Source organism: Manis javanica, chromosome 3, assembly GCF_040802235.1.
Source record: "Manis javanica isolate MJ-LG chromosome 3, MJ_LKY, whole genome shotgun sequence".
NCBI classification, from domain to species: Eukaryota; Metazoa; Chordata; class Mammalia; order Pholidota; family Manidae; genus Manis; species Manis javanica.
The window spans coordinates 166,302,156-166,330,110 of NC_133158.1; the positions used below are offsets into that span (position 1 = coordinate 166,302,156).

The 27,955-nt window shown below is 38.1% G+C and overlaps 1 protein-coding gene across 1 annotated transcript in view; it reads left to right on the forward strand.

The window, feature by feature from the left end:
* Positions 1–27,955, forward strand: part of LOC108396756 (ankyrin repeat domain-containing protein 26-like) — a 94,133-nt gene that overhangs the window by 48,371 nt on the left and 17,807 nt on the right. Inside the window, exons 27-32 of the mRNA XM_073230490.1 lie at positions 8,404–8,480; positions 9,246–9,971; positions 17,617–17,793; positions 18,437–18,654; positions 19,887–20,121; positions 26,518–26,563. Coding sequence (XP_073086591.1) covers positions 8,404–8,480; positions 9,246–9,971; positions 17,617–17,793; positions 18,437–18,654; positions 19,887–20,121; positions 26,518–26,563 — 1,479 coding nt within the window. The remainder of the gene's footprint in view (positions 1–8,403; positions 8,481–9,245; positions 9,972–17,616; positions 17,794–18,436; positions 18,655–19,886; positions 20,122–26,517; positions 26,564–27,955) is intronic.

A 27,955-nucleotide genomic window follows, 5' to 3' on the forward strand; every position in this document is an offset into this window, starting at 1 on the left:
AAGCAGGGGGGGTGAGGTTCTGAGCCTCACCTCTGTTGATCCCCAAATTCTCACCTGATGGCCCCCCTGCGACTGTGCCTGTCTTAGGTTGTTCCTCCCTTGAGGAATCTTACCCGTCTCTGGCTAACCAGTCATCTTCCGGGGCCATACAGGGAAATGTAAAGTTGGTAAGTGAGAGAGAAGCCATATTGTTTGCAAAGGTTAGCTTTTTACTTCTTTGCAGATTTATGCCCTGTGGCTTCTATGCCCAGCACTTGTCTCGAGGTATCTTTACCACCTGGAGGAATTATGATACTCGGTAAATTCGATATGAGGCACGAATTCTATTTAAAGTTTGTAATTAGGAAGGAAGAAGAAAAGCTATAGATGTAGCATATGAAGGAAACTTGGGAGGATTGATTATTTCTTTGACATATCTTCTTGTATAGTACCTTAAGTATGTATAGGTTTTAAACTACTAACTAATTTGCACACACATATTAACATAATAGGAATACGGTGACATAAACAAAGCAAATCTATAATTACCAGCCATCTCCAGTGAAGCCAAGAAAACCATTTAGGCACCCTAGGCATTTGTGAAAATTTATCTATGATATGATGGATATTTTCCAACTGTACTTGAACCATCAGACAAATTAAAGCAGCCCATTTCTGGGATCTGTTCACATCCCATATGTTCTTTTAACCATAGATAGTCTATAGTCATGAGATTTTGGGGTGCTACAACTTGCACCCCTCCCAACTCCTGGTTGAGTTCCAACAGTACAGATCCAGTCAAATTCGTTGTCTCACTGTATGCACATGCCAGCCTAGACATCTCCCTCCTCCTTCTCATGGCAAGTCCAGGAGATGGTGGGCTGGATGCAGCCACAACCGCAGCATCGTCCGGATCCCTGTGGAGGCTTTTTGATGATCATCCCCCGGCACGAGTCCTCCAGAGAGTGCTGATGCCGGAAGCTCCTCCTCATATCGTATCTTAGTTCATTTTCTGGGTATCCAAGCTAGGCCTTGATCTTCTGCGTAGAAACAAACAGACCCTTTGCCCACACTTTGACATGCCCTCTATACCACTGTGCAGAACTCATTGGAGGTCAGCACACAGTAACTGCTTTTTTTTTTTTTTTTTAATTAAGAGAAAGGAATATTATCAGAAAAGAGTACCTCCATAGCTGATCATCTGACACCCTTTAAGTGATCAACATTAAGGATATTTAAAGCATGCGTTGATCTTTGATTTACCAATAGTTTTATCCTGTTAAGGAGTAATCCCCCTTTTCTTTCTTTCTTTCTTTTTTTTTTTTTAAATTTTTAATCTACACTTACCTGAAGAATACTATGTTTACTATGCTCTCCCCTATATCAGGTCCCCCCTAACAACCACATTACGGTTACTGTCCATCAGCTTAGCAAAATGTTGTAGAGTCACTACTTGTCCTCTCTGTGTTGTGCAGCCCACCCTCCCCTATCTCCCTCCCCCCCATGCATGCTAATCTTAATACCCCCCTTCTTCTTCCCCCCCCTTATCCCTCCCTGCCCACCCATCCTCCCCAGTTCCTTTCCCTTTGGTACCTGTTAGTCCATTTTTGGGTTCTGTAATTCTGCTGCTGTTTTGTTCCTTCAGTTTTTCCTTTGTTCCTATACTCCTCAGATGAGTGAAATCATTTGGTATTTCTCTTTCTCCGCTTGGCTTATTTCACTGAGCATAATACTCTCCAGCTCCATCCATGTTGCTACAAATGGTTGGATTTTTCCACTTCTTATGGCTGAGTAGTATTCCATTGTGTATATGTACCACATCTTCTTTATCCATTCATCTACAGATGGACATTTAGGTTGCTTCCAATTCTTGGCTATTGTAAATAGTGCTGCGATAAACATAGGAGTGCATCTGTCTTTCTCAAACTTGATTGCTGCGTTCTTAGGGTAAATTCCTAGGAGTGGAATTCCTGGGTCAAATGGTAGGTCTGTTTTGAGCATTTTGATGCACCTCCATACTGCTTTCCACAATGGTTGAACTAATTTACATTCCCACCAGCAGTGTAGGAGGGTTCCCCTTTCTCCACAGCCTCGCCAACATTTGTTGTTGTTTGTCTTTTGGATGGCAGCTATCCTTACTGGTGTGAGGTGATACCTCATTGTAGTTTTAATTTGCATTTCTCTGATAATTAGCGATGTGGAGCATCTTTTCATGTGTCTCTTGGCCATCTGTATTTCTTTTTTGGAGAACTGTCTGTTCAGTTCCTCTGCCCATTTTTTAATTGGGTTATTTGTTTTTTGTTTGTTGAGGCGTGTGAGCTCTTTATATATTCTGGACGTCAAGCCTTTATCAGATCTGTCATTTTCAAATATATTCTCCCATACTGTAGGGTTCCTTTTTGTTCTATTGATGGTGTCTTTCGCTGTACAGAAGCTTTTCAGCTTAATGTAGTCCCACTTGCTCATTTTTGCTGTTGTTTTCCTTGCCCGGGGAGATATGTTCAAGAAGAGATCACTCATGTTTATGTCTAAGAGGTTTTTGCCTATGTTTTTTTCCAAGAGTTTAATGGTTTCGTGACTTACATTCAGGTCTTTGATCCATTTTGAGTTTACCTTTGTATATGGGGTTAGACAATGGTCCAGTTTCATTCTCCTACATGTAGCTGTCCAGTTTTGCCAGCACCATCTGTTGAAGAGACTGTCATTTTGCCATTGTATGTCCATGGCTCCTTTATCAAATATTAATTGACCATATATGTTTGGGTTAATTTCTGGGGTCTCTAATCTGTTCCACTGGTCTGTGGCTCTGTTCTTGTGCCAGTACCAAATTGTCTTGATTACTATGGCTTTGTAGTAGAGCTTGAAGTTGGGGAGTGAGATCCCCCCTACTTTATTCTTCTTTTTCAGGATTGCTTTGGCTATTCGGGGTCTTTGGTGTTTCCATATGAATTTTTGAATTATTTGTTCCAATTCATTGAAGAATGTTGCTGGTAATTTGAGAGGGATTGCATCAAATTTGTATATTGCTTTCGGCAGGATGGCCATTTTGACGATATTAATTCTTCCTAGCCATGAGCATGGGATGAGTTTCCATTTATTAGTGTCCCCTTTAATTTCTCTTAAGAGTGACTTGTAGTTTTCAGAGTATAAGTCTTTCACTTCCTTGGTTAGGTTTATTCCTAGGTATTTTATTCTTTTTGATGCAATGGTGAATGGAATTGTTTTCCTGATTTCTCTTTCTATTGATTCGTTGTTAGTGTATAGGAAAGCTACAGATTTCTGTGTGTTGATTTTGTATCCTGCAACTTTGCTGTATTCCGATATCAGTTCTAGTAGTTTTGGAGTGGAGTCTTTAGGGTTTTTTATGTACAGTATCATATCATCTGCAAATAGTGACAGTTTAACTTCTTCTTTACCAATCTGGATTCCTTGTATTTCTTTGTTTTGTCTGATTGCCGTGGCTAGGACCTCCAGTACTATGTTAAATAACAGTGGGGAGAGTGGGCATCCCTGTCTGGTTCCCGATCTCAGTGGAAATGCTTTCAGCTTCTCGCTGTTCAGTATAATGCTGGCTGTGGGTTTATCATATATGGCCTTTATTATGTTGAGGTACTTGCCCTCTATTCCCATTTTGCTGAGAGTTTTTATCATGAATGGATGTTGAATTTTGTCAAATGCTTTTTCAGCATCTATGGAGATGATCATGTGGTTTTTGTCTTTCTTTTTGTTGATGTGGTGGATGATGTTGATGGATTTTCGAATGTTGTACCATCCTTGCATCCCTGGGATGAACCCCACTTGGTCATGGTGTATGATCCTTTTGATATACTGTTGAATTCTGTTTGCTAATATTTTATTGAGTATTTTTGCATCTACGTTCATCAGGGATATTGGTCTGTAATTTTCTTTTTTGGTGGGGTCTTTGCCTGGTTTTGGTATTAGGGTGATGTTGGCTTCATAGAATGAGTTTGGGAGTATTCCCTCTTCTTCTATTTTGTGGAACACTTTAAGGAGAATGGGTATTATGTCTTCTCTGTGTGTCTGATAAAATTCCGAGGTAAATCCGTCCGGCCCCGGGGTTTTGTTCTTGGGTAGTTTTTTGATTACTGTTTCAATTTCTTTGCTTGTAATTGGTTTGTTTAACTTTTGTGTTTCTTCCTTGGTCAGTCTTGGGAGGTTGTATTTTTCTAGGAAGTTGTCCATTTCTTCTAGGTTTTCCAGCTTGTTGGCATATAGGTTTTCATAGTAGTCTTTAATAATTCTTTGTATTTCTGTGGAGTCTGTCGTGATTTTTCCATTCTCATTTCTGATTATGTTGATTTGTGTTGACTCTCTTTTTCTCTTAATAAGTTGGGCTAGAGGCTTATCTATTTTGTTTATTTTCTCAAAGAACCAGCTCTTGGTTTCGTTGATTTTTGCTATTGTTTTATTCTTCTCAATTTTGTTTATTTCTTCTCTGATCTTTATTATGTCCCTCCTTCTGCTGACTTTAGGCCTCATTTGTTCTTCTTTTTCCAGTTTTAATAATTGTGATGTTAGACTATTCATTTGGGATTGTTCTTCCTTCTTCAAGTGTGCCTGGATTGCTATATACTTTCCTCTTAAGACTGCTTTCGCTGCATCCCACAGAAGTTGGGGCTTAGTGTTGTTGTTGTCATTTGTTTCTATATATTCCTTGATCTCTATTTTGATTTGTTCATTGATCCATTGATTATTTAGTAGCATGTTGTTAAGCCTCCATGTGTTTGTGAGCCTTTTTGTTTTCTTTGTAGAATTTATTTCTACTTTCATACCTTTGTGGTCTGAAAAATTGGTTGGTAGAATTTCAATATTGTGGAATTTACTGAGGCTCTTTTTGTGAGCTAGTATGTGGTCTATTCTGGAGAATGTTCCATGTGCACTTGAGAAGAATGTATATCCTGTTGCTTTTGGATGTAAAGTTCTATAGATGTCTATTAGGTCCATCTGTTCTAGTGTGTTGTTCAGTGCCTGTGTGTCTTTACTTATTTTCTGCCCGGTGGATCTATCCTTTGGGGTGAGTGGTGTGTTGAAGTCTCCTACAATGAATGCATTGCAGTCTATTTCCCTCTTTAGTTCTGTTAGTATTTGCTTCACATATGCTGGTGCTCCTGTATTGGGTGCATATATATTTAGAATGGTTATATCCTCTTGTTGGACTAAGCCCTTTATCATTATGTAGTGGCCTTCTTTATCTCTTGTTACTTTCTTTGTTTTGAAGTCTATTTTGTCTGATATTAGTACTGCAACCCCTGCTTTCTTCTCACTGTTGTTTGCCTGAAATATGTTTTTCCATCCCTTGACTTTTAGTCTATGCTTATCTTTGGGTTTAAGGTGAGTTTCTTGTAAGCAGCATATAGATGGGTCTTGCTTTTTTATCCATTCTATTACTCTATGTCTTTTGATTGGTGCATTAAGTCCATTTACATTTAGGGTGACTATTGAAAGATATGTACTTATTGCCATTGCAGGCTTTAGATTCGTGGTTACCAAAGGTTCAAGGTTAGCTTCTTTAGTATCTTACTGCCTAACTTAGCTCGCTTATTGAGCTGTTATATACACTGTCTGGAGAGTCTTTTCTTCTCTCCCTTCTTATTCCTCCTCCTCCATTCTTCATATGTTGTGTGTTTTGTTCTGTGCTCTTTTTAGGGGTGCTCCCATCTAGAGCAGTCCCTGTAGGATGCCCTGTAGAGGTGGTTTGTGGGAAGCAAATTCCCTCAGCTTTTGCTTGTCTGGGAATTGTTTGATCCCACCGTCATATTTAAATGATAGTCGTGCTGGATACAGTATCCTTGGTTCAAGGCCCTTCTGTTTCATTGCATTAAGTATATCATGCCATTCTCTTCTGGCCTGTAGGGTTTCTGTTGAGAAGTCTGATGTTAGCCTGATTGGTTTTCCTTTATAGGTGACCTTTTTCTCTCTAGCTGCCTTTAAAACTCTTTCCTTGTCCTTGATCCTTGCCATTTTAATTATTATGTGTCTTGGTGTTGTCCTCCTTGGATCCTTTCTGTTGGGGGTTCTGTATAATTCCATGGTCTGTTCGATTATTTCCTCCCCCAGTTTGGGGAAGTTTTCAGCAATTATTTCTTCAAAGACACTTTCTATCCCTTTTCCTCTTTCTTCCTCTTCTGGTATCCCTATAATACGAATGTTTTTCCTTTTGTATTGGTCACATATTTCTCTTAGTGTTGTTTCATTCCTGGAGATCCTTTTATCTCTCTCTATGTCAGCTTCTATACGTTCCTGTTCTCTGGCTTCTATTCCTTCAATGGCCTCTTGCATCTTATCCATTCTGCTTATAAATCCTTCCAGGGATTGTTTCACTTCTGTGATCTCTTTCCTGACATCTGTGATCTCCTTCCGGACTTCATCCCACTGCTCTTGCATTTTTCTCTGCATCTCATCCCACTGCTCTTGCATTTTTCTCTGCATCTCATCCCATTGCTCTTGCATTTTTTTCTGCATCTCTGTCAGCATGTTCATGATTTTTATTTTGAATTCTTTTTCAGGAGGACTAGTTAGGTCTGTCTCCTTCTCAGGTGTTGTCTCTGTGATCTTTGTCTGCCTGTAGTTTTGCCTTTTCATGGTGATAGAGATAGTCTGCAGAGCTGGTACAAGTGACCGCTGGAAGAGCTTCCCTTCTTGTTGGTTTGTAGCCTTTTCCTGGGAGAATAGCGACCTCTAGTGGCTTGTGCTGGGCAGCTGTGCGCAGACAGGGCTTCTGCTTCCTGCCCAGTTGCTTTGGGGTTTATCTCCACTGTTGCTGTGGGCTTGGCCTGGCTGGGGCTGTTCCTCCAAAATGGTGGAGCCCCGTTGGAGGGGGAGCAGCCAGGAGACTATTTATCTCCGTAAGGGGCCTCTGTGCTCCCTGCTGCCCAGGGGGTTAGAGTGCCCAGAGATCCCCAGATTCCCTGCTTCTGGTCTAAGTGACCTGTCCTGCCCCTTTAAGATTTCCAAAAAGCACTCTCCAAACCAAAACAACAACAGCAACAATGAGAGAGGGAACAGAAAGGAAAAAAAAAAGAAAAAACACGCGATTTTTTTTTTTTTTTTTTCCTCAGGTGCCGGTCCCAGGCACCCGCGCACTGGTCCTGCTGCCCTGTCTCCCTAGCACCAGGGTCCCTGTCCTTTCAAGGCTTCCAAAAAGCACCCACCCACCGGTCCCGCAGGGAAGGAACGCTCAATATTCTTGGTCCTCAGGCACTGGTCCCACGCACCCGCTCACCAGTCCCGCCGCCCTGCCTCCCTAGCACCGGGGTCCCTGTCCCTTCAAGGCTTCCAAAAAGCACTTGGCAAAAAGAGAGAAAAAAAAGGGGAAAAACGCGCGATTTCTTCCGTCCTCAGGTGCTGGTCTCAGGCACCCACCCACCGGTCCCACAGGGAAAAATGCGGGATATTCTTTGTCCTCAGGTGCCGGTCCCAGGCACCCGCTCACCAGTCCCGCCGCCCTGCCTCCCTAGCACCGGGGTCCCTGTCCCTTTTAGGCTTACAAAAAGCACTCACAGAAAAGAGAAAAAAAAAGGGGAAAAACGCGCGATTTCCTCTGTCCTCAAGTGCCGGTCTCAGGCACCCGCCCACCGGTCCCGCAGGGAAAAATGGGGGATATTCTTTGTCCTCAGGCGCCGGTCCCAGCCACCCGCTCACCAGTCCCGCCACCGTGCCTCCCTAGCACTGGGGTCCCCGTCCCTTCAAGGCTTCCAAAAAGCGCTTGCCAAAAAGAGAAAAAAAAAAAAAGGGGAAAAACGCGCGACCTCTTCCGTCCTCAGGCACCGGTCTCAGGCACCCGCCCCCAGGTCTCGCAGGGAGAAACGCGGGATATTCTTTGTCCTCCGGCGCCGTTCCCAGGCACCTCCTCACCGGTCCCGCCACCCTGCCTCCCCAGCAACGGGGGCCCGTCCCTCTAAGGCTTCCAAAAAGCGCTCGCCAAAAAAAAAACTGCTCCGGTTTCTCTCCACCCGCCGGGAGCCGGGGGGAGGGGCGCTCGGGTCCCGCCGGGCTGGGGCTTGTATCTTACCCCCTTCACAAGGCGCTGGGTTCTTGCAGGTGTGGATGTGGTCTGGATGTTGTCCTGTGTCCTGTGGTCTCTATTTTAGGAAGATTTTTCTTTGTTATATTTTCATAGCTCTATGTGTTTTTGGGAGGAGATTTCCACTGCTCTACTCACGCCGCCATCTTGGCTCCCGCCTCGATGTTTGTATGCTTTTAACCCGGGGATTTGTAGTACTCCCCAAATGTTTGTTGAAGTTGTAGGTAATTTAGCAGTATTTCCTAAAGAAGTAAGTATTCAGCTAAAGATTAAGCTTAAACTCTCAATTGACAAAATGTTATTTTCTGTTTTTTAAAGATTATAGCTTTTATCTAACCATTATAAATAATTCATTCTAACTAAATATATACATTTGTCAGCAGAACTACTAGATGTAGAAAGGACAGCAAAGGAAGAACAAGAAAAGCTTGATGGAAGTGTATTTAACCACCCACAGGTACCCCTTTGGGTCTGGGTAATATTTTAAGTTAAATTTCTGGTTTAATATTGATTACTATGCTTTAGTATTACAACATAGTTCAAATGAAATTATCTTTTGAACTAGACTTTCAGAGTCAATAGATCATTAAGCAATAAGAAGTCTATAAAATTTTAGTAGTTACAAACTTAAAATGTCTCAAGAAGCAGAAATGAATGAGGAATGTGATAGGGAGGATCTATCTATCTATATATATTCAGGACTTTCTTGTATGTAAAAGTGTGAGGAAGAGGATCAAACAAGGCAAATTAGAGTTGAAAAATAATCTGAGACTCATAAGAAATGAGTTAAAGCTGAAGTTTGGTGATTCTTAGGAAAAAATTAGGAAATTTAATCTGTCTAAATATATGCTGATCTAAGGCTCGTATTCTAGGGTAGCTGAATAGGTGAAATTTCAGACTGTCCACTTAACTCTAGTTAGATTTATTATTCTTTTAATCTGTGCCTTCTTAAGTTGTAATTCAGGGAAAGGTCTTTCTAATTCTGAGATTCTTGAGAATTCTCTCTTAATTTCCTTTTTACATTCATGGACTCACTGTCTTCAGCTGTATTTTTGAACTCTTGGGAAATAATGCTTGCATAAAGTTTGAGGTTTGGATCCAACTTTTTTCAGTTAGATATTCATTTATCACCAACCTCTTCATTGTGTAAACATTCGGGTTTTCAGAGGAAATAATAAGTCTTATTTGAGTGCTAGCTGAAAGTCTGCTTTGTTTTATTTAGATTTCTGATAGTCATGAAAAAGAAGATCTGTTGCATAAACACCATATGTTGCAGGATGAAATCGCCAAGCTAAGAATTGAAGTAGACACAATAAAACAATCACACCATTCTATAATATCTACTGCTGTCCATGATCATGAGCAAAGTCAGGCATCAGGAAGAAAACTAGAACTTGCTCTGCAGAGAGAGAGAGAGGAGTGGTTTTGTTTTCGGGACAAAATTAATTTTGATATGTCTAACCTGAAAGAAGAAAATAAGATTCTTTCTCAGCAGCTTTCTAAAGCTGAAGGTAAATTCAGTAGCCTGGAAACTGAACTATGTCACACAAGAGATGCCCTCAGAGAAAACACTTTGGTTTTAGAACATGTGCAAAGAGACCTAAGCCACACACAATGCCAAAAGAAGGAAATTGAACACGAGTATCAAAAGAAACAAGAAAAACTGAATAAATACATCGCAAAGCAGGAATCCTTAGAAGAGAGATTATCTAAACTAGAAACTGAAAATGAGTTGCTCCGACAGCAACTGAGTGAAGCTCAGAACAAAGCTGAAAATAAAGAAAAGACACTCATTAACATCCAAAACAGGTTTATGGAAATTACAAAAAAACTTCAAACTGGAAATGAAAAAAGGCTTACGCTAGAAGAAAGAAATGAATTAATCAACTATTGCAATCATCTCAAAGAAAGATTGAATCAATGTGAAAGTGAGAAAGGAGAAAGAGAAGTAAGTATCCAGGAAAGTAAATATTTTTCAAACGTCCTGAAAGAAAATTCAAAGTAATATTTGATTATGGCTAAATGTTGAGTCTAGTGAATACAAAAATATGGAGACTAAATACGTAGACTGTATGTAAATCTGTTTAAAAGCATGCTTTGTATCCAACACAAAAATTAGACCTGGCAGGTGTTTTACTTTGAAGAAAGACACTTGTGTCTACTATGAAATTTTAACAGGCTAAGTTATAAATTGTTACTGATAGTATTAATTTAGTCTTATACTGCTAAAATAATAATTTTAATACCATGATGAAGCAAATAAATGGAAATGCTCATACCTAATATGAACCTCTAAATACAATTAAGTGGATCACCTTCACAGTTAATTCCAGAATTCCCAGATGAAATGAAGGGCAGATGCTGTATGTCATAGTCCTTTTCCTTCAGTAGCTTTTTATACATTTTTAGTTGGTGTAATTTTATTTTGATTCACGTCAATTTGAATTAAATTTGGAAATATTTTAGTCTCAGATCATGTAGTCTTATGACCTCCAGCTGTTTTTAAGGCATCTACTTTCCAGTACATCATAATTTGGGACAAATGTGCTGAGGTATAACAAAACCACATTTGATTGAATCTTCCCATTGCTGTTTATAGTTTACTTCAAACATGTTTGTAAGTAGTATGCTCACAATTCTTGTTTCAAGGAGAAATGTAGTTGAGAGATTCTAAGACCTAGGTTTGTACATAGCCCAGTACAAAAAGAATTGTAATAGTATTGATTGGAGCTCTTTTTCAGACTAATGCACAGTGGCAGGATTCATGTACACCAGGAATGGGGTGAATTGTAGGAGCCAAGGTCAAGGGGGGAGGGAGAGGCCTGGTCACCTAGGGCCTGAGTCCCTTCAGTATAACTTCACATTTATTCTCAGATGGGGATCTGTTGGAAGGACACTGTATAGAATCACCATATAGAATTTACCACCCCTAGTCCCACTTACATGCCCATTTCTTTTTGAGACTTCACTAGGTTGTAAAGCTGCAAATTTCAGGGGGAGTGGATAGTAGGGCCGAATTCCTTGTCTTAAGTGCACAATACTGATTAATAGGCCTGAGGATCACACCGAAGCCAGTAAACAGGAATGTGTACACATGAGGAAAAGGTGAATTGATGAATGCAGTGATATTTCTCAAAACACATATGTTAGAGTGATATGTTACTAACATAATTTAATAGTAAAGTGATTTACAAAATGAGTAATTTTAGGTAGGTGTGAGACAACTCCAATGAGAACAGGCTGACACTGTAATGCAACAAACTATGTCAGAGGCTTCACTAGAGGTTACATCACATTACCACATTAATGTACAAGATAAGACACAGGACTTAAAGGAGTTAAATCAAGTCACAAGTGAAGTATGTATGAAATTTAACATATCAACAGTTAATCTATAGTTGATTAAGTAGTACACTGTTTTAGAATATGAATTTCTAAGGACAGCTTTCTATTTTCTTTGTAATTTATAACAATTACCTTTACAGTGTACTTATTTCTTAAACTCTGACCCTTGTTCTTTCATTTATATTATACATTTTTTCTTATATGTAATTTTTATATATAATTCTTATATATAAATTTTAAGGAAAATTGATCCTTAAGAAAGCTGAGAATTATATATCATTCCTCACATCAGTTGAGACTTTGTTTTCTTAGTACCAAACATTGTTTTTTATAGATCTCTTTTGCCATGATGAGGCAAGCCAGATAAAATCAGAGGATAATGTTTAATGGAATGTTTCAGAAAATTGTCATTTTTCTCATGTTTAATGTTGTGAATGGATATAGAATCTGTGTTCACTTATTTTGTGGATTTCAAGGTAATTTGTACAAAAGGACATTGTATAAACCAGTTGAAATTAGATACTTCCCTCGTTTCCTTTCCCCTTTGGATATACTGGAAAAATGTAGAAAGATTCAGATTATGTGTAGTATGTATCCCAAAACAGAGAATTGAGAAAATTATCTACTTCCAGCCACTGGGCTTTTTAAGCCTTATTGAGATATAATTCATGTACTGTACAATTCCTGGGTTTAAAATGTCCAATTCAGTATCTTTGAGTATGTTCACAGACATATAACTATCTCTGCACTCAAGTAGAAATTTTCATCATCCCAAAGAGAAACTCTGTATCCCTTAGCCATCACCCCCAGTTCCCCTCTTCCCCAGTCCCGGGCAACAACCAGTCTACATTCTATCCTCAAGATTTGCCTATTCTGGATATTTCGTATAAGTGGAACCACAATATGTGGTCCTTTGTGACTAGCTTCTCACTGAAAGTGTTCAAGGTTCATCATGTTACAGCACATATCAGTACTTCATCTATTCTTACTGTCAACACTGCTCCACAGTGTGGCATAACCACTTACTCATTCATAAGTTGATGGACCTTTGGGTTGTGTCCACTTGTTGGCTGTTAATAATGATGGTATGAGCATTCATTTACAAGTTACTGGGTGGATGTAGGTTTTTATTTCCCTGCCACGTGATTTTATCCTGAGTTAACTGGGGTGATCTCACCATCTCTTGGCCTTTGCTCATGTGTCCTTCCTGTCTCCTCAGTTTCTGATCCTCTTGCCTAATCCTGCATTACTCAGACCTGCTCACACCTCATTCTCCTGAAGCTCTAACTGCCTTACTAGCCTACTCTCTTCAGCATTTATCGTCTGGTCTGTGCAGAACAGTTTACATTTAGCCCTTATTTTACATTTCTTCTAATGATATGTAATCTTGTCAGAATCCAAGTATAAGCTTGTCTAGGGGTAAATGTTATTTGATATGCATGGTATCTACCCTTGTATAAATTAAAATATTTTAGCTGTTGTTTATTTTATACCCTACCTATTAATTTCTCCTTCCTTGGAAGCACTAATCTAATAAAATTTTTATTCGAAATGTATTTTAAGCAATTAAATATAAACTTGAAAGCACTTAACCTAATAGAGGAGAATTATTTAATCAAATGCTCTTTTCCTCCCCCCTCACTATGAAAAAACTCTAAGTTTGCCTTCCTTCATTATGCAGCCAGAACTGGAATTACAGGTGTATAGCACTTAACCAGTAAACCTCTGGGTCGGCTTTTCTGAGATATGCCGTACTAGCTAACCTGTGATGTTATTTGGTGGAGCAGCTGAATAGAGATAGCTGCTGGAAATGTAGTGGTTTGGGAACTGTGATTTAGCAGTAGAGCCTTTTATTTACGTTTTCATTTCTCTTCGGTATAGACTTCTGAATGGTATATACTTACATATGGTAACTGTTTCACCTTTTGGAGAGTTGCCAGTCTGTTTTCCAAAGTGGCTGCACCATTTTAAATTGTCATAGGTGGTGCTTGAGGGTTCCAATGTTTTTCCACATTCTTGCCAACATCTGTCATTATCTGTCTTTTTTATTATAGCCATCCTAGTGGATGTGAAATGGCATCCCATTGTGTTTTTGATTGGTATTTTTCTGATAATGATGTTGAGCGTTTTCATATGCTTATTATCCGTATATCTTCTTTGAAGAACTGTTCAATTCCTTCGCCCATTTTGATATTGAATTGTCTTTTTGTAAGTGAATTGTAAGCGTTATTCCTATATTGTAGATAGAAATCCCTCATCAGATAAAAGGTTTTCAAGTATCTTCTCCTATTCCATGGCTTGCCTCTTCACTGGTTGAAGTCCAGTTAATCAGCTTTTCTCCCTTGGTGTCATATCTGAGAAACTGTTGCCAAATCTAGTCATGAAGATATACGTCTTTGTTTTTTCCTCTGAGTTTTATAATTTGAGCTCTTACATGTTCAGTTAACTTTGTATATACTCTATGAAGCAGAGGCCTGATTTTATTCTTCTGTTTGTGGATATTCAGTGGTCCCAGTACCACATGTTAAAAAAATTCTTCTTGTCCCATTTAACTGTTTGGCATCTTTGTTGACTATCAGTTCACCACAAATGTGAGTTTATTTTATATTCTCAATTCTACATACAGTTCTCTGTGTGTCCATCCTTATGCCAGTACCAAACCAAATTTTATGAGGACTCTTTCCCAGTCATCTTGCATATTACCACTTGCTTCTCTCCACTCCTATGGAGACTTTTTGCTTCTTAGAGAGCCTTTGTCTAAGTAAGTTTTCTTATTATCCCCTTTTCCCACCACTTTTCTGTTTACCTGGTTTACCTTAACAAATTCCCCAGTTCAGTAGCTTAAACAACATTTATCCTATTCACAATCCCCCGTCAGGAAATGTGTGGCCAGGACAGCCTGTCTCTGTTCCCTTCAGCTTCAACTAGGACGGCTGGAAGGCTGAGGCTGGAGTCATCTGGAGGCTAGTTCACTCAATGTCTGGTTGTTGGCGCTGGGCATCGGCTGGGACTATAGTTGGGCCAGGCAGCCAGAACGTGTGGCCTCCCCGGGTTACCAGCCTTGGAATTCACATAGCCTCACCTTCCCCATATTCTGTTCACTGGGAGCAAGTCAGCAAGGTTGGTCCACACCCTGCCTTTTTTAAAGGAATGAATGAATGTTTTAGAAGTATGGGTACATTTAAAAAGGACAATTTTAAATTATCCTCCCACATGAAAAATACACTGCAATCACTATGTTATATACTTGAAACCAGTGTAATATGTTATGTCAGCTACACTTACAGTAGGAAAAGGACAGAGAACAAGAATATATATCCATGTAGCCAAAACACTGGTCAAGATACATAAAACATTTCAATTTAAAAAAAAGGAAAAGAGAATAAGAAAACCCCCCTCAGCCATACCCTGTACCTACCCGCCAAGCCTCAGTGATGGTGGCATCCGGCTCAGGCTTGAGTCTGAGATCTTACCATCTTCCTCAGGTGCAGATGGGGTGGGGGCCTGGGCTGTGGTTTCTAGAGTCTAGCCCTTGGGGTACAGTTACCCTCAACATGAAGGTTGAGAGGTGAAGAGCCAAGCTGCCTACCACCCCCCCAGAGCTTACATTCTGCAGACCTGCTCAGGACTCTCCCATTCAGAATGGAAAACTGGGGACACATGGGTCCAGAGCAATTCAGAAGTGCAGCCTGCTGCAGGCTGCTAGTTATTTGAGGAAGACTTACTCCTCATGGGAATGCCCCTCCGTGGCCCTTTGCTGTACCTCTGAGCTCTCTGTTCTCTCTTGTTCATGGGAAATTGCCTGTGTTTGCATCTGTTCTCTCAGGAATTTGAGGCACCACTGTAAATCTTTCTGAGGTCCTAACAAAGGGTTTTAGTCTTGGCATCAGCCTGAGAACCTGTTTTCCTGGCAGCACCCTGGATTTGATCTTAGCTCAGAAGCCTTTTCTTCTAGAATTACTTGGCAATTAGACATGTGGAGAGGCTAAGATTGGGAACCATATATTTGACCCTAGTAAGGCCTAGTTCCTTTATGTGTAATCATTTTCTTTAGCTTATCTTGCTCATTGATTTTACTTTCAGCTGCTTTGTAGCAAGAGTCCCACTTCCTCCAAGTTCCAGTGTCATTTTCTTTCCTTGTTGTCTTGCCAATGGGCTTCAGCCCTGTATGAGTTCACTATGGATTAAATGAGACTAAAAAATGACAATGGAACGTTCTTGGGGTTTATCCCCATGGTGGCAGGTCAGTCACTAGAATCTCACCCACTCAGAGTGAGTCTGCATGCAGCAAGCCGGTATCTGCCTCTGGGCCTCTCTGTCCCCGCAGCCATCTCACTCTGTCCTTGGCACTGCCACCACCATTTGTGAACAAAATAAATGCTGTTTTGAGACACTAGGTTTTGGGGTGGTTTATCATGCAGCAATAAATAACTGGCAGAGATACTAATATTAAAAATGAGGTGCTGCCATTAAAAAAAAAACCTAAAACAATAAGGAGTGCTTTTGAAACAGGTGATAGGTGGAACCTGAAAGGAGGTAGTGAAGAGTCAGAATGAGAATCAGCAGGGCTTGATGGCCCCTGAAGAGGCTGAAATGAAAGCAAGGGCTTCTAGGCAAGTGTGGATAAAGTGAAGGTACCTACAGCCAGGATTCTCACCTGTCCTGGTCGGCTAGCTCACTACATTTGTGGAAAATACTTTGCTATTGACTCTATATAAAGAGCTCTGCCCAGTGCTCTGGGCAACATGGTAGCATGACCGCATGGCTGATGCATGGCTGCAAGGCTGCAGGAGAGCAAACACAAGACAGGAGTGGTGGCACAGCATTTATTTTGTTCACAAATGGACAGTTTAGGCAAGGCTCAGTGAGGTCAGCTTCTTCACTTGGCATCAGCTGGGATGACGCATCACTGGGGTCTAGAATCACCTAAAGGCTCTTCGTGCACGTTTGGCAGTCTTAGCTGACACATGCAGGATTCACTAGTAGGTGCCCTGGGGTGCTTCACAACAAGCGGGCCAGGTTTCTAGAGTGAGCCTCCCTAGAAAGAGAATCAGATGGAAACTGTATTACATTTTCTAACCAAACCTTAGGGGTCACAAAGCAGTTCTAGCATTTTATCTTCACTAGAAACCAGTTAGTGAGGCCACACATATTGAAGGGGAGGGAATTTCATGGGAAACGTGTCAAAGAATTTGTAAAACCACCACATCCACTCACCCTGTCTTACCAAATAATCAGTATATCTAAAGGAAAGTTGTTCTTCCTAGCTCAGTATCACTGAAATTCCAGTAGGTTTTCTTTTGCTTCTTCTTTCTTCATTTATTACATTTTCTTATTTGGTGGAAAGTAAGAAAGGATTACAGACATTACTGTGGAATTGTGGCATTTTTCGAAAAAAACTATGCATCATCTCACTAAGATTTCATACTGGGATGTGTGAGTTCTCCTTAACCCTGACAATCAGTCTCCTTGGAATGTGATTTAAATTAGCACAAAGCATTTGTAGTTGATAGGCTTATGTCATTAGAATCCATATTTCTGGATCATTAATTAGAGTCTTATTTCCAGCCTTATTTTGGGAGGCATTTATTGATGTAATCATTTAATGGAGGAAAGACATGGCACCATAATAGAAAAATAGAAAAGTCTAAAACCAAGTGCAGATGTTGTATGGCAAAAATGATGACGATAAAGGATGTATTGTTGTGACTCCTGGTGATTTTACCTTTGTTCTTGGTAATGAGTAATTTCAAGGTTCACTCTTCTAAGACTCTACTGTGGTATGTTGTGGGGAAAATTGAACTGCCTAGAGCTAGACTCCTCACCTGACCCTAAACTACTTGATGATGTAACTGGCCTACTGCTAGGCTACCACTCCCACACCCACAGGCAATAAGCTATTGCCTGAGTCACTATATAAAGAGCTCTGCCCAATGCTGTGTGTGGAGGCAGAGAGGGAGGAGGATTACAGACCTGCAGACTGTTGGATGCAGATGTAATTCTATTGCTTGACCTATGCCAGGAGAACAAGCCAGGTAATAACCACTTGTACCCCAAGAATGTCCCATTGTCATTCCTCAGGCTCACTGAGTCCATAGTAAACTTGCCCGGGGCTGAAACCCATTGGCAAGACATATGGGTAACATTTTACTGTAACTAAATTTATTTTAAAATTTGATAGCAGCTTTGACTTGGTCTATTCTCAGTCTATCTTCTTCTTACCAAACTCTATTCTTTTATGCATGTAGGTTGGTAATCTCACTACAGCACTGGAAATTTCATCTTCAGAATGCCTACCTGCAGTTACAAGAAATCAAGTTCAACAGATGCTGTTGTCTATGACATCACTCCAGAAGAAATGTGAAAAGCTAGAAAAGATGACAAAGAAACTGGAACAGGAAATAGTAAACCTCAAAACTCATATGGTAAATGAATTTAGCAGAACACTGCCAAGTAGAACAGTGCAGATGGTTCGCAGAAGAAAGAGCAAGACAGGAAATAGCAGAGAAACTAAAAGAAGTCAGTCTATCTTTATGGGTTAATTTATTAATCTGTAATGTGCCTTACTTCATTGCACTGCAGATTACATTTTGGAAATAGACATTGTGTTTGTTTCCTCTACTTACAGCATTTGGTTTTACAGATTTCTGGAAGGATGGTAGCATGTGTTGCTCCCTTTAAATATTTCAGTTTCCATCATAATTATCAAAAAGTTGATCTTTCAGAATGATTCTCACTAGATAATCATTTTATTTTTATAACTGATTATACCAAACTTGTGATTTAAAAATTATACCATACTTTTGGATAATGTTGTTTAGTTTAAAATATTTTAAATAGATTGTTATTCTTTGAATTGTCAGATTATGACTACTAAAATAAAGATTCAACTTTATTTTTATAGTGCAAATTTAATTCAGTTGAGGTTCTGATAAATATATTAAAGTTCAGGTCTTTTTTTTTTCCCATTTAAAGTTGCTCTCTGAATCATTGTCTCAAAACTAAAGAAAACAAATATACTGTAATTATTCAGATATTTTAAAAATTTATTCTTTTAATTTGCTTTAGGTACAAGTGTCATCACAAGAGAAGGTAGAGCAGTTGAGAGCTAATGATAATGCTTCCCTTAAAAGGGAAATGGAACTCAGAATTCAAGAGCTGGAATCTGAACTCTCCACAAAAACTCACAAAGAAGATTTGATGAAAACTAAATTGGAAAAATATCAACAATTGTACCTAGAAGAATTAAAATTTAGCAAGTCAATATTGGCAAATCGAGTAAATGAGTAAGTCAGCACAGAATCATAGAAAATAAGTTAAGCTCATTAGTTTGCCTCTAAAGCATTATTTTTATTGAGCCAGGTTGATAAGATTAGTAGGAAGTGAAAGCTAACTAGATAGTACATTCTGGAAAATGCTGTTAGTAAATGAACTTTCCTTTAAAATGATGGTCCAGCACAGTTTGTATCTCTCTTTCTTGGTTTTACATGACTTTATTTTTTCCTCTTAATATTTTCATAGTTAACCTGATCTACTAGTCTTTAAGTTCAGTGCTTTTGAAGCTTTGTAATTTAGACAGTGATAATATTATAAAATTGCTTCCTAAAGAATTTCCCTAAATACAAATATTAATGAGTTTAACTGTTTTTTGGAAGATTACATCTTAAACCCAAAGGGCCAAGAACTACTACCCAGCTGTCTTGCCTGAGGGTTTTAGGCCCAGGCAAGTTGACTATGGGTTTACTGAGACCAAGAAATGACAATGGAACATTCTTGAGGTAAAAGGTTTTATACCTAGCTTTATTCTCCCAGCTAGAGGTTGAGCACTAGAATCATGTCTGCATCCAACAGTCTGCAGGTCCATAATCCTCCTCCACTCTCTGGGCAGAGGTCTTTTAAATAGTGGCTCAGTCAGTAATAGCTTATTGCCACAGGTGTGGAAGCAGTAGCCCAGCAGTTGGCGAATACATCATCAAGTAGTTAAGGTTCAGATGAGGATTCTGGCTATGTGAACTTCAATTTTTCTCACACCCTTCCTCTCCCAGAGATTGTTGCTCTAAATTATTCCTCAGTGCCAAATTCGTAATTTCTCTGAGATAATGAGTGAGACATAAAAGGGTGATGAAAGCAAATCTTTGCAATGTCTTTGATGGATTACTTTATCTTTTATCTCTAAACTGGTTTACTCAGTAGGTCTAAGTGGCTTCCTCAAGAATCTTATAAGTATAGCCATTTCAGAAGGCAGCAAGTTTTACCTGTAAGCCATCTACATCACTGACAGCCATTTCTCTCCCTTTCCTACTTTGAATTACTTGTTAGGAATTGCCCTAGAAAAATATGTACTTCTATAGAATAAGCTTAAACCTGCAATCGTTTACAGTAGGTCTTCAGCACATTTTCAGTTCTGAAACACTGTCTCATAAGAAATTCTATTTACTGTTGTGGTTAACTTTTTATTAATGCAAGTCATTTATGTAACACTTCGAGAAAAATAAAAAATACACATTTTTTATTGCAGTCTCCACAGGACTACTGAGATACCAGTAGAGATCAATACCAGATGTTTTGTAGAGAAACAGCAGAACGGATCTCCAATCAGCAGTCTGACTATGAGGCCAGTGCTGGAGCCACCTAGCGTTGGAATCCTTAAGGGTTCAGTGATCAGCAGACATCATAGTCCAAGAGAAAATTTAGTGATTCCTACTTGCAGCCAACAGATTTCAAGTGACAGAATGGCGACTTACTTGTTGAAGGTTAGTTATGTTCTCTTTTTTTTCCCTTGGGTTTTAAATTTCTTATGTAATTGTTGTTTTTAATTTGGTGAAATTCTGAGTTGTTTAATTGATTAATGCACACTACCTAAAGGTCCTAATTATTTGTGCTTCTAAGAAAGGAGACAAATTTTCTAAAGTCCTTGGATCTCTCCTTTTCAAGAGATTCCTAATGTTAACTATTCAATAAATGAAACTAATCTGGCACATTTTAAATTTTGTGAAAATCTGCATCTTGAAAAAATGCATCAAAACTGCATTAAATTTGATTTTAGGAATTATTGCCAACTACAAGAGGTATACTTTGAGATGCTTTGGCTTACTTTCTAATTGATTTCAGGTGTGGTGAATGATCCTTTTAATGTATTGTTGAATTGTTTGCTAACAATTCGGTAAGGAATTTTGCATATGTGCTCCTCAGGAATATTGGTCTCTAATTTTCTTTAATTTTGGCAGTGTCTTTGTTTACAGGGTATCAGGGTAGTCTAGGCCTGATAGAATGAGTTTGGGAGCAGTCCTTTCTCTTCCAAGTTCTTGGAAATTTTGATGACAGGTATTAAGTCTTATTTAAATGTTTGGTAGAATGCACTAGTGAAGACTTTTGTTTATTGGGAGTTTTTTTTTTATATTAAAACTATTCAATTTCATTACTGGTAAGGAGTCTGATCAGATATTCTATTTCCTCCTGATTCAGTCTTGAAAGGTTGTGTTTCTAAGGGTTTATCCTTTTCTTCTAGATTGTCCAATTAATTGGCATATAATTTTTATAGTAGTCTCTTATAATCCTTTGTATTTTTCTGGTGTTACTTGTAACTTCTCTTTCATTTTTGATTTTATGTTTTGGGGGCCTCTTTTTTTCCTAGTAAGTCTGGCTAAGGGTTTACCAATTTTATCTTTTCAAAGAATCAGCTCTCAGTTTCATTGATCTTTTCTATTGTCTTAAGTCTTTATCCTTCCTTCTACTAGTTTTGGGCTTTGTTTTCTCTGTTGTTTTCTAGTTCACTTAGGAGTAAGGTAAGATTGTTTATATTTGCAGTTTTTCTTCTTTCTTGAGGTAGGCCTCTGTTGCTATAAACTTTTAACTGCTTTTGCTGTGTCCCAAAGATTTTGGAATGTTGAGTTTCCATTTTCATTTGTCCCAAGGTATTTTTTTATTTCCTCTTTGATTTCTTTGTTCACCTATTGGTTGTTTAGTAACATGTTTAACTTACATGTTTGCTTTTTACAGGTTTTTTTCTTGTAGTTGATTTCTAATTTAATGCCATTATAGTTACAAAAGATGCTTGACAGACTTCAGTCTTTTTCAGTTTATTGAGACTTGTCTTTTTGCCTAACATCAGTCCTGCAGAATGTTCCATGTCCGTATCCAAAGAATGCATTGTTTTTTGAGAAGGAATGCTTTGTGTGTGTGTGTGTGTGTGTGTGTGTGTGTGTGTGTGTGTGTGTATATATATAAAATTCCATCTGTGTAGTGTATCATTCCAAACCACTGTTTCCTTATTGATCTGTCTGTATTGTCAATCTATTGATGTAAATAAGTGTGGTGTTACAGTTCACTACAATTATTATTTTACTGTCAATTTCTCCCTTTATGTGTGTGTTGATATTTTGATGCTCCTGTGTTGGGTACATAGATATTTATTGTGGCAGGGTGGAAGTCATTTGGAGGAGCACCTGTCAGGGTGGGAATGTTGGGTGGGCAGTATGCAGGTGAATGCTGGGGCAGGGTGAGTAGTGTTAGCAAAATAGATGGAGAGAGTCAGAATTTCATTCATACATTAACCTATTTACAATAGGATGATGAATTGCAGTGGTTTACGTGGGCACACTTAACTTGATTCCATTACATTTTTATATTTTTATAACACTTAAAATTAAAATATCAAATATTAACTTAAAACATCAATTGATACTGGAAATGACTTTGTGTGTGTGTATATGTGTTTGGCATATATATAGGTATTTGTCACATTGGTCTCAAAAAGAGACTGCAACATTATTCTGACCTTTAACCTCAATTATTATACCTTGTCAATAAATTGCTGTTGGATGAAGGAACATATGTTGTATTTATTGCTATTGTTATTGGCTTCATTATATCTCTTACTGAAAGTTCCTTTCATCCTTTCCCCTCCTGAAAGTGGGGACTCTTCAGAGCAATGTGCATTAGTTATCAAGTCAAGGCAGAAGAAAATGTTTTGTAAGTGTAAGTCTTTCTTGTTGGAGCTTGTCAGGTAGGTGGCAAATGACATTCCTTTTCACCTTCTGAACTGAAAACACAGGAGTCAGGTAGATGACAATAGACTTACTAGTTTATTACTAACACATTCTAATGAATTAGAGGATGTGGCTAAGATGTGCAACACAGCAGGTTTCCAAATACTTCACAGATTTTCATCCCACTTCCCCATGCAATTGTAAATGGAGGAAATAAATGCCTGACACCTGTCCCAGGGGCAGGCTGCTTAGTGCAAAGAGCAGGCCTGATTTCACATTACTGTGAACAAGCACATCTTTTCAAAGAGGAGATTCAGAACCCAGCACACACTTCTTAGCTCCTTATCCAAAAATCACCCATTAGGTAAATCTCTCCTCTCATGAGGAAGGTAGAGAGACTATAATTCCTCACATGGAAACATAAAAGGGAAATGCAGGTTCTAAAATTCCTGACTGGATTTAAATTCTAATTGAAATTAATCATGTCTTTGTACATACCAACTAATCATGAGCGGTTGGACAGAAATATGCTAGATGGTGAAGAGAAATCTGTTTCCTTTCTAATTTTGCTATAAGCAACTCACTGCATGGATAACTTTCTTGTTGATTGAGTTTGGTAAACCAAGTTCTATTTGGAGGAAATGAATAGTTCTTTTAAGGAAAAATTTTCTCAATTTAGCTTGCTTGATCCAACTAAAGAGTCTCATCTTCAAGGCCCCTGTATTATGTTTAAAAGTATGTGTACTTTATAAATTGAGTATATTGGCTGCCAATAGGAGTTAAGATATTAATTTCTATTTTTATTCATGATGTTAAAACTTACAATTTTGTTAGAAAGCTATGTGAAAAGCTTTTACATATTCATTTTTTCTGAGTTACAGTTAAAAATATTCATATTTTTCCTGAATTTGAGGAAGTGGCTGGTGTAGAACTTGAGGCTCAGTAAGGAGACCTAAAGCCCATTCCTGGCCTGCAGCTCCTTGGTTTTGTAACCTTAGGAAAGCTGCAGTCCTACTGAGCCTTTGTTGCCTCTTATGTAAAATTAGTGACTTTCATACCTTAAAAAATGTTTTTTCCTTCAAACAATAGACCCTTTGAGTATCAAACTGTTAGAAAAAAACAGAGACAAGTAGAGCTGTCCAGCTAGAGAGATGGAGTGGGGCAGTGTCCCCAGTGGAACCTTAGATTTCTGTGGGCATAGTTGGAGGATCAACAGTTAAAGACAAAATCCTTCTCATTAAAAATCTTTTTATTTTAATTAAAACTTGCTGATATCTTGCTTTCCTGTATATAATTTACTCACCTTTCTCTATTTTTAATAAATGGAAAAGTATAAATAAAATTGCAGATGTAGTCTCATGATTAACAGACTTTGAGCTAATTCCACCATCAGAACATAGTCCTATAAAGGTCAAGGAGGTAAATATTTAGGAAAAGAGCTTTTGGGGGAAAAGGTAACTAACATTATGCTGGTAGTTCCTTAATTCAAGTTATGAAAAATGTGATTTTCATTTTACATAGCATTTGTAAATGGTGACATAAAATTGTTTCAATCAGTAAGGACTTCTTCCTGAAATGGGACTAAGTTTTGTGTTTTTTTTAAGGTATCATTCATATACAATCACATGAGCAACACTGGTTACTAGATTCCCCCATCAAGTCCCCACCACATGCCCCATTACAATCACTGACCATCAGCATTGTAAGATGCTATAGAGTCACTACTTGTCTCCTCTGTGCTATACTTCCTTCCCTGTTCCGCCCTATGTTATATGGGCTAATCATGATACCCTTATTCCCCTTCTCCCTCCCCAGTCCCTTTCCCTTTGATAACTGTTACTCCATTCTTGGGTTCCATGTTTCTGCTGCTGTTTTGTTCCTTCAGTTTTTTCTTTGTTCTTTTACTCTACATATGAGTGAAATCATTTGGTACTTGTCTTTCTTCTCCTGGCTTATTTCACTGAGCATAGTACCCTCTATCTCCATCCATGTTGTTGCAAATGGTAGGATTTGTTTTCTTCTTATGGCTGAATAATATTCCATTGTGTATATGTACCACATCTTCTTTATCCATTCATCTACTGATGAACACTTAGGTTGCTTCCATTTCTTAGCTATTGTAAATAGGGCTCCGATAAACATGGGGGTGCATATGTCTTTTTGGATCTGGGATCCTGTATTCTTAGGGTAAATTCCTAGGAATGGAATTCCTGGGTCAAATGGTATTTTTTAGTTTTTTGAGGAACCTCCATACTGCCTTCCACAGTGGTTGAACTAGTTTACATTCCCACCAGCAGGGTAGGAGGGTTTTCCTTTCTCCACATCCTCGCCAGCATTTGGTGATTCTTGTCTTTTGGTTGTTGGCCATCCTAACTGATGTGAGGTGATATCTCATGGTTTTAATTTGCATTTCTCTGATGATTAGCGATGTGGAGCATCTTTTCAAGTGCCTGTTGGCTATCTGAACCCATTTTTTAATTGGATTATTCATATGGACACAAAGATTTCAGAAAATCTGCTTGACGAAAAGAAAAATAGAGGCTAGAGCCAGTTTTCAAGCTTAGTTTCCAATTCACAACTTTCTAGAATCAGAAAGAAGGCAGATAATACACAATTCTTTAATTGTAACTTTGTTACCTTTCTGGAAATTAGAGCCAGTTTTGGAAACACCTGACCAGTTATACTTATCTACTTAATTATAAATGTGGGGGAATATTTCAAACTATTACAAGTGTTTTTACAATAAAAGTTATTGTCTTATTACACTAAAAGTGTCTTTATTTAAATCTTTCTTTTAAAATGTACCCTCTCACTAACTGCCCTTCAAAGTAGGGTCTAAATTAGCATACTGAACATAATGAACACTGTGATTATAATGATAATGGGATATGTAATGCCTTTACAAATTTTAGGTGTGAAGACAGGTTTTTGGCTAACACGTTTCCCCATATTTTCAGAGACTGTTTTCCATAACACTTTTGTGACAATAACATTATAGACAGGCCTTATAGAAAGAATAAGATGACAACAACATTAGTAGGCAGGGCTTGTAAAATGAAATATTCAATCCCACAACATCATACTTAACAGTGAAAAGTTGAAAGCTTTTTTCTCTAAGATTGGGAACAAGACAAGGATGCCTTCTCTCCCCACTTTTATTCAGCGTGGTACTAGAGGGCCTAGCCATGGCAATCAGACAACACAAAGAAATAAAGAGCATCCAGATTGGTAAGGAAGAAGTTAAATTGGCACTGTCTGCAGAAGACAATATTGTACATAAAAAACCCTAAAGAATCCACTCCAAAAATACTAGATCTAATATATGAATTCAGCCAAATTACAGAATACAAAATTAATACACAGAAATCTGTTGTATTCCTATACACTAACAATGAACTAGCAGAAAGAGAAATCAGGAAAACAATTCCATTCACAAATGTATCAAAAAGAATAAAATACCTATGAATAAACCTAACCAAAGAGATGAAAGACCTATACCCTGAAAACTACAGGACACTAATGAGAGAAATTAAAGAAGATACCAATAAATGGAAATCGGATTTTATGGATAGGAAGAATTAATATTGTACTCACAGTACAGATTAGCAAAATGTTTTCACTTAATTTTTTGCAAGTACAATTTTTACATAATGTTATGACAGTCCCACTCTTTTCATTTTATGTAGTTAAGATCCTGTGCTGAAAAATTGATGGCACAGAATATACCTTAAGATTTTAATTTTCTAAAAGTATTAGAATGGAAAGCCCATTTTAAGAAAAAATTCATTAGAATAGAACTAAACTTTTTTAAAGGGTGCTTTCTCTTAAGAATTGCAAATTATTGCATTCAGTGTATAATATGACTTGAATTGTTTAAATCTCTTACCAGTAAGAGCAAATATCATCTTTCTGAAATTATGTGTAATCAATACACCAATATTGTACTTTTTGTCAGATCAGTCCAAATAGCATTACAGATATGTTATCTAAAATTGAACAGGAATTTATTTTCTGTGATTATTTTTCTATTTAAGGAATCCCCAAGTTAAGTCTAGCCTCTAAACGTATTATTTAAAAGCCATATTTCATTCAGCTATGTATTACTTATATAATAATGTATTGTTTAACTTAAAAATTACAAATAACATTTGACTATTTCAGGTGCAGCGAAGATTGGAAAAACGCATAACTAGAGAACTGAAAGAAGGTATGTTGTCAAAGTTTGTGAATTAAATTAGATGTCCTTGCTTTCTGAAATGAACTCTAACTAGTAAATAGCTACCTTTTCCATTGTTTGGATAATAGGTATTACATTAAATACTTTTTTCTTATACATATCTAATGAAAAATGTGAAGGCATACCCTTTAAAAATGAAGAATGTTTATTCACCATTTATTCACTCTTGATTTTTTCACCATGTTCCATAGCTTTTTAAATATCTCAACACATCCATGGATCTGCTCTTTTTTTTGGCCATACCTTTCCTTTACTTCTGCTATTCCTATAGAACTGTCAGCCTGCACTTCTCAGAACACATGGGCCTTGCCATCTTCTCATGTTCCTGGTAGTGATTTAAGGCCAAAACACCATGACTCATCTACTAATAGGCAATTACAGATCAAATAAGTGTCACTTGAAGGGGGTCATTTAAATCTCCAGCCTTTGACTCAGTCATTGTTTTTAACTTTTACTCTCAGGAAAAATTCCAAATTACTTATCAAGGAATTAAAACACCCAAATCAAGTTTGGTTCTTGCCAAATCCTTCAGCCTCATCTCTTGCTACTTACCTCCTACTCTGGCCTTCTGCTGTAGCATGTTGCCAAAGTAGACTACTTAAAATTCCACAAATGTTCTTCCTCACCTCTATGTCTTGGCAGATGCTTCTTTCCTCTATCTTGCACATCTTACCCTTGTCCTCATGTACCAATTTACATGTCACCTACACTGAACAGCCAAAAACACATACAAAATTGGGACATCCCTTTTGTGTGTTCCAGTAATGCTTATTTTCATGCCTGTCATGGTATATATGACTGTATGGGAACTTCCTGTCTTGTCTGTTTTCCCAGTTTATAGCATATGGCTGACAGGGTGAACTGTGTCATCTTCATCTTGTATAGTTCCATCTTGTAATGAGAAACCAAAGCTCTAATACTTAGTCAGTTAATTCAGTACACAGCTATGGGCAAGTAATACTTACTATTAATTTAATCTTGTTTTTTTGTATTATAGTTGCATATAGATATTTTCCTTTCTTACACTTATGAAGGTCTCAACTTATTAAAATCAACTCATACTTGTTAACTGTCCAGTATTTTCGATAAACACTATAATTCTTTCTTTTTCTTTTAAGCTACTGCTGAACTTGAATCCGGGGCCTGGACAGCTGCTACTACTCTATCTTATGGGTTTCATTGAAATAAATATGTAGTTTTGAAAACATCACAAGAATGTGTACAGATTTTGGAGAAAACTTGCATCATCTGGAAAATAAGTGTAGAGATCTGGGAGAAAATAGCAGCATGAGAAATGAGGCAGAAAACTTCTCCCAGAAATCACATATGACATGAAAATACAGCAAAGAGTGACCTGAAGAT